The sequence below is a fragment of the Microtus pennsylvanicus genome, chromosome 9, assembly GCF_037038515.1.
Source record: "Microtus pennsylvanicus isolate mMicPen1 chromosome 9, mMicPen1.hap1, whole genome shotgun sequence".
Lineage (NCBI taxonomy): Eukaryota > Metazoa > Chordata > Mammalia > Rodentia > Cricetidae > Microtus > Microtus pennsylvanicus.
Genome location: NC_134587.1, coordinates 69241913 through 69248916, shown reverse-complemented (window position 1 = coordinate 69248916; position 7004 = coordinate 69241913). Strand labels below are relative to the sequence as shown.

Here is a 7004-nt window from a genome sequence, read left to right as displayed (position 1 = left end):
TCCCTCGTGGGGATTTTTCATGGGTATTGCATAGTAAAGGAGAATCGTGACGGGGTTGTGCTTCAGGTCACTCTTCCGTGGTGGCCTGGGGACACGTGTGTGTGGCTTTTAAGTCCCCCCCCATTTACGTATGTTCCCAATTAAGAAATACACATTAATCATTGCTAAGTCTCAGTTCTTTCTCCATCTTCCATGTCTGCCTGCTTCATTCTCCCTATTGCGGCTGCTGTTCCAGTCTAGACGCTTGCCTCCTTATGGGACTCCCTATCCACTGCCACCAGATTCAACTTGAGAACGAAGGAGTTGGATCAGACCACCATCTTGTCCAATCAGTGGTGCCGGGGGCATCATCTCTGGCAGGTACAGTGGTCTTCATTTGATCCCACTCCTCCCATGTCTCCCCACCTCCTTCTCAGCCTTACTTGGCCCTCCCTCCCTCCTGACTGCCATCTTCAGTTCTCCCCACCTGGATTTGATCTGTCATTTCAAATGCCCCATTGTGGAAGCACCACCTCTCACCTCGTTCCCATCCAGAGCTGACACCTTTGGGGTTCTCAAATATTGACATTCATCTCGTGGCATTAGTAGCTTCTGCCTCATGTGATGGTTACTTTCTGGTTACTGTGATATCAGTGGCAAGAATTACATATTCTTCTACATCTGTGTGGTGCCAGATGTACTGCCTTGTGCTTAGCAAGTGCTGAATAAACAGTTACTAATGCTAAACAATGTGGTTTGGGTTTTTTAAGGACTTTACTTTTTAATTGTGTGTGTATGGGGTTGTGCACATGAGTGCTGTGCACAGGTGCTGTCTCTGCAGAGGCTACAAGAGGGTATGTGGTACCTATCCAGAAAATTGTCCATTCCTTTTAGATTTTCCAATTTTTTGAGTACAGGTTTTTGAAGTATGAACTAATGATTCTCTAGATTTCCTCAGTGTTTGTGATGTCCCCCTTTTCTTTTCAGACTTTGTTCATTCAGATGTTGTCTCTCTGCTTTTTGATTAGTTTAGATAAGGGTTTGTCTATCTTGTTGATTTCTCAAAGAACCAGCTCTTGGTTTCATTGATTCTTTGTATTGTTTTCTTTGTTTCTATTTTATTGATTTCTGCTTTCAATTTGATTATTTCCTATCATCTACTCCTCCTGGGTGAATCTACTTTTTGTTCTAGAGCCTTCAGGTGTGCTGCTAAGTTGCGAGTGTAAACTTTCTCCACTTTCTTTATGTAGGCCCTTAGTGTTATGAATGTTCCTCTTAGCACTGTTTCATAGTATCCCATAGATTTGGGTATGTTATGGATTCATTTTCATTGAATTCTAGGAAGTCTTTAATTTCTTTATTTCTTCCTTGACCCAGGGGTTATTCAAATGAGCATTGTTCTATTTCCAAGTTTGTAGTCTTCCTGCAATTAGTGTTGTTGTTGAATTCTAACTTTAAGATCCAACAGGATTCATTGGGTTATTCCAATTTTTTTTTTTTTTTTGGTTTTTCGAGACAGGGTTTCTCTGTGGCTTTGGAGCCTGTCCTGGAACTAGCTCTTGTAGACCAGGCTGGTCTCGAACTCACTCCAATTTTTTTTTGTAGGTGTTGAGGTTTGCTTTGTTACTGAGTATGTGATCAATTTTAGAAAAGGTTCCATTAGGTGCCGAGAAAAAGGTATATTCTTTTGTCTGGGTGAAATGTTCTGTAGGTATCTGTTAAGTGCCTTTGAGTCATGACATCTGTTAGTTCTCTTATTTCTCTGTCCCTTTTTTGTCTGACTGATCTCCCACTATTAGTGTGTGAGGTTTGATGTACGATTTAAGCTTCAGTAATGTTTCTTTTACATATGTGGGTGCTCTTGTATTTGGGGCATAGATGTTCAGGATTAAGACTTCATCTTGAAAGATTTTTTTCTGTGATGAGTATAAAGTGTTCTTCTCCATCTCTTTTGATTGACTTTACTTTGAAGTCTATTTTATTAGATATTAGGATAGCTACACCTGCTTGTTTCTTAGGAACCTTTTCCCAACCCTGTACTCTGAGGTAATGTTTGTCTTTGAGGTTGAGGTGTGTTTGTTGTAGGCAGAAGAAGGATCGATCCTGTTTTCATGTCCATTTTGTTAATTTGTGTCTTTTCCATAGGTTAATTGAGTCCGCTAAGAGATATTAGTTGCCACTGATTGTTAATTCCTGTTATTTTTCAGTGGTAGTGTTTGTGTTTACCTTCTTTGGTGTTTGCTGATACAAGATTATCTGTTGTCTGTGTTTTTGTGGGTACAGCTAACTTCCTTGAATTGGGGTTTTCCTTCTAGTGCTTTCTGTAAGGCTAGGTTTGTGGATAGGTATTGTTTAAATCTGGTTTTGTCAGGCCATGGTATCTCTTGACAGCAATAGAAACCCTGATTACGGTGCTGGAGAGATGGCTCAGTGACTTTAAGTACTGCCTGCTCTTCCAGAGGACCTGAATTCAATTCCCAGCACCCACATGGCAGCTCACAACTGTCTGCAACTCTAGTTCCAGAGGATCTGACATCCTCACACAGACTTATATGCAGGCAAAACACCAAAGCCATAATTTTTTTTTAAAAAAAAGAAATTCTAATTAAGACACTTACCCTAGAGCTCCCCTAAAGGGAAGGCAGGGAAGGCCAGACCAGGTTGAAGAGCTAGCTGTGGGACTCGGCTGAATCTGGTAGATTTTAGAAGATAGTTGGATGAAGAAATCAGGGGTGCTCCAGTGCTAACCCCAGGAGGAGGATGCAGGATTTCTAGTGGGTATGGGCTGGGGTGGGGATGACACAAAGAGTCCTGTGGGTGGATGCAGGTTTATCCTGGTGGAAGCCTAGATGTTGGGTACCTTGCAAGTGGAGGTGATGGAGCTAGGCTGGAGGACCAGATGTGGGACTCTGTGGAAGGCTAGAGGTCCCCTGATAGAAAGTGCTGGTGACCAGACTGTGCCAGGGCCCTGTCTGTGGGACCTGGGTTAGATCCTGCAGGCTGTAGAGAAACAAACGTTGGGGGTGGCGGTAGTCACTAGGCTAGACCTTAGACAAGGATATGGAAAGTCTGGGCATAGAGTGGGGTGGCAGCGATGGAATGAAGGGTCCTGTAAGTCGGGGAACATTTTAAAGCTGTGTGATCTTGATCTGATTTAGGGGTTGAAACATTGCCTACTTGAAGCTACTGAGCTTCACCCAGGAACATCGTGTCCTAGTTAGTGGTTGTGTTTTGTCAGTTTGATAAGAGCTAGAATGATCCGGAAGAGACAACCTCAATTGAGAATATGCTTCCATTATATTGGCCTGCAGGTAAGTCTATGAGGCATTTTCTTGACCAATTATTGGTGTGAGAAGGCAGAACTTAGAGGCACCAGTCACAGAGAGGAAAAAAGCATAAAAGCTATGTCATTAGAACAGGAAAACAGCTTCCATCAAGGGGGCTGGAGGTGAGAGTACACCTGGGCTCTGGAGAGGACTTTATTATTTAATTTTTTCATACAATATATTTTGATCATCAACTCCTCCTAGGTACTTCCCACCTCCTTACCCACCCATATTTATTTTCTTTATTTCTCTCTTTCAATAAAACGAAACACAAAAATGAAAATGAAAACAACCAACCCCTCCCCTCCAAAAAAATCCAGTAAGTCAGAAAATGCCAAAACAAAACAAGTGTCTTCCAGACACAACAGGACTGCTTGTCATGGGCTCACAGAGACTGTGGCAGCGCATACAAGGCCTGCACAGATTTATGTTAGATGGGGTCCCAGGACTAAGAGAGGGACATGGACATGGGCTCCCAACCCTAACAAAGAAGCTATCTGTAACTGATACCCACTGGCCAAGGGAAAAATCAATGAGACCCCAGTGGAGTCTCACTGGGTATAAGCACACTTCAGGGCAGGCCATACGCCCAGGAGTAGGTGGCCAACACGAAATGGAAGGGACTTTGTATAGTCTCCCAGTTTGAAAAGGTTACAATGCCCAGGAACCAGGAGTGGTCTTTCTGAAAGGAACCCATCCTTTCTACCCAGATCAGCACAAATTCTGCTGATTCTCTGCTTCAGCGTGATCCCAAAATATTCATAATACTCATTTTAATGAACATCTGCCTTGTCCCAGATCTTATTCATAGGCAAATTGGTTCCGGTTCCTATCAGCATCTATCCATGTGGAGGACTTCTTAATTCAGCTCCAGTGAACCCATTTATTGCTGGAGGGAAGGAGCGCAATGGACTTTGCTTTGATACCGTTTACCACGTGCATCTTTATTTATCTACCGTCTTATCCGGTGGGATAAGAGGGTCTGTTCCACCGCGGCGTGGGCTTGCCGACTTGGGAACTACTAACAATGGGAACAAAAATAGCACACATCTGTTCTTTTCATTGATCCAAAAAACTGGAAGTGAATAGGTCCAAAGGATAGACTTTGGTGTAGGAATGCTGAGATGATTTCTCTGCCTCTGGGCCGACTTTGGAAACATGCTCTATGCTCAGATGCTTCTCTGGGGCCAGTGACATTACATTTGTAATGTTCTCAAGAATCTGATTTGAAGAAACATTTTTTGTTTTGTAACAGGCAGTGCTAAACGGGATGGCACAAAACACGAGATCTGAGGGCAGCAGGCCGCAGTCATTAGCTGGCCTGGTAATTACAAACCTGTAAGGAGAGCCAAAGACAAATTCTGAGATCGCCATTTGAACAGTGATGCTACAAGCAATGCCCCAAGCAAAGGTGACAGTTCCCCCCTTTTGTCCTTGGCAGGCAGTAGCAGGAGGGTTCCTAGAGGTCTGTGTCCATCTCTCTACAACTCTCTGGGAACAGCTGCGCTCGTCATTTTAATGAGAGAGACAAGACCGTATCTGGGAGAGCTCACCTCTATTGGCTTATCTGACTTCAGGTTTATTTGCTTTCTCTACACACAGACTAACACATTCAGCTAGCACAATTCTGAGCACTGAAGCAAAACTGGGACATGAGATGGGAAAGACAGGACAATGTGCAAGAGCTCCCTCACAGGTGCAAGGCCCTGGGTTCCGCCCCTAGAACAGCAAACACACAAGCAAAAGCAGGGCAGTGCTTGACTGGGGAAAAGTTCCTTTGGCCAGAGAGACCACACAGTTTGCTTGCTACAACATACAGAATTTTTTCGTCTATCTTAATGTGTATGTCATCAAATTTTTTTGTTTGTTTGTTTTTCGAGTGGTTTCTCTGTGGTTTTGGAGCCTGTCCTGGAACTAGCTCTTGTAGACTGGGCTGGTCTCGAACTCACAGAGATCCGCCTGCCTCTGCCTCCCAAGTGCTGGGATTAAAGGCGTGCGCCACCACTGCCCGGCCTCATCAAATTTTATACAGAATGCAGCCTGACTAAAGAATACATGCATTTAAAACCTAAATTTCTATTCAGAATAAATCTGAAAGAACACTCACAGCCTGGGCCTCCATGCGAAGACTTTTAGGGAAGCAAGACACTTCACCAGATGTCAAGTTCAGAGCAAAGCTCAACAAGTGTGCTTTAATACCTCAGGATTCATGACCAAAATGTAGGCAAGCTGACCTTGTGTGCCTTTCATCTGCCCTCTTCACCACTGTCCCCAAAGGTCTCCCCTTCTTAAATATTCAGGCTTGACCTCCCTTCAGTGGATAATCTACCCATCATCGTTTCCCATGAGTCCTCTGGCCCCGATTTGTTCTAACTAACATTTAGCACAATCCCATATTCCTTTTAAAGGAAAAATACCGTTTCCTTCCTTGAGGATCTCTCAAATATAAGCTGTACAATCTTCCAAAAACCATATTCTACAGATTTTCCAGAGCTGGGGGAGACTGGGGCAGGGGACAGATCTTACAGAGGAACCATTTCTGCTTTCTGAAGCTGAACTCAGAGCATCGCTCCTCCCGCTGTCCTAGAGGTGTTTAAAAGCCACTTAGCCCTCCCTAGTAAGCTATCAGACCTCCATGCTTATCTAGGTCTTCGGCACATGGGCAGCGTTTCCTCCTAACTCTAGCTCCCTCAGCACTGTCTGTGCCTACAGTGTCTGTGTGGTCTACAGCTGTGTCACCCTGGCCCATTCTCTGATGCCTGCTACCCAAAGATTCCCCATCTCCAAACTGCTTTCCAGGCACATCCTGGATGCTACCACTTCCTATGTCCCACGTCAGAAATCTTAAATTTGGGAAATCAGTCTCCACCCACCATCCTTTCTCTCCTCTCTCCCTTCCTCTGACTACATCTCTCTATCAGGATTTCCAGTCCTCCATCGTTCCCTGTATCCATGACAACCCTGATTTAACACCACCCAGCCGTCAATCTGAATTTTACCTCTTCCCAACTCTGTATCACCCTCCCATCTCCTCTGTCTGCACTGGCTATGGATGCACTAAGAAATTTTCATGCTAAGAGAACACACACACACACACACACACAACTACTCCTACCTTAGATCATTCATTTATCCCTTCTCTTGTTAATATACTGTTCTTCCTTCTCTCACTTCTTCTGCCCCTTCCTCTCTTTCTCCTTCTCACTCGAGCCCACTATTTTGAGTAATTTTATTTGTCCTCTGCCTGGAATGGGTTTGACCAACCTATTTCTATGCTTCCATGTTTTCACTTCTCCCTGATTACTGTTTTCGTGCCCATGGTAACAGTGCAGGCTTGGAACTGCATGGTTGTGCTGTTGGAGATTTCCCTCCTTTCTTTCCCCTTTCCCCATTGATCCAGATAGATTTTCTCTCTTTCCCACAGCTAGCAGAATGACCTTTTTTTAATAAAATTGGAGTGTGGACACAGTACACAACCAGCTGGGCGGCTGGTGGCACACGCCTTTAATCCCAGCACTCTGGGCGCAGAGGCAGGCAGATCTCTGTGAGTTCAAGGTCAGCCTGATCTACAAGAGCTAGCACCAAAACAACACAGAGAAACCCTGTAGTGAAAAACTAAAAAAAAAATAAAAAGCCCACAAACCCCCGTGACTAGAAGGAAGCATTCATTAAACATTCCCCAGAGAATCCAGCAGGAAA

At 44.2% G+C, this 7004-nt stretch overlaps 1 protein-coding gene across 1 annotated transcript in view; it reads right to left on the bottom strand.

Annotated features, from left to right (window-relative positions):
* Positions 1–4364: 4364 nt before the first annotated feature.
* The window catches only part of Kcnu1 (potassium calcium-activated channel subfamily U member 1), a 68575-nt gene continuing 65935 nt past the window's right edge, over positions 4365–7004 (bottom strand). Inside the window, 1 exon segment of the mRNA XM_075984642.1 lies at positions 4365–4641. Coding sequence (XP_075840757.1) covers positions 4365–4641 — 277 coding nt within the window.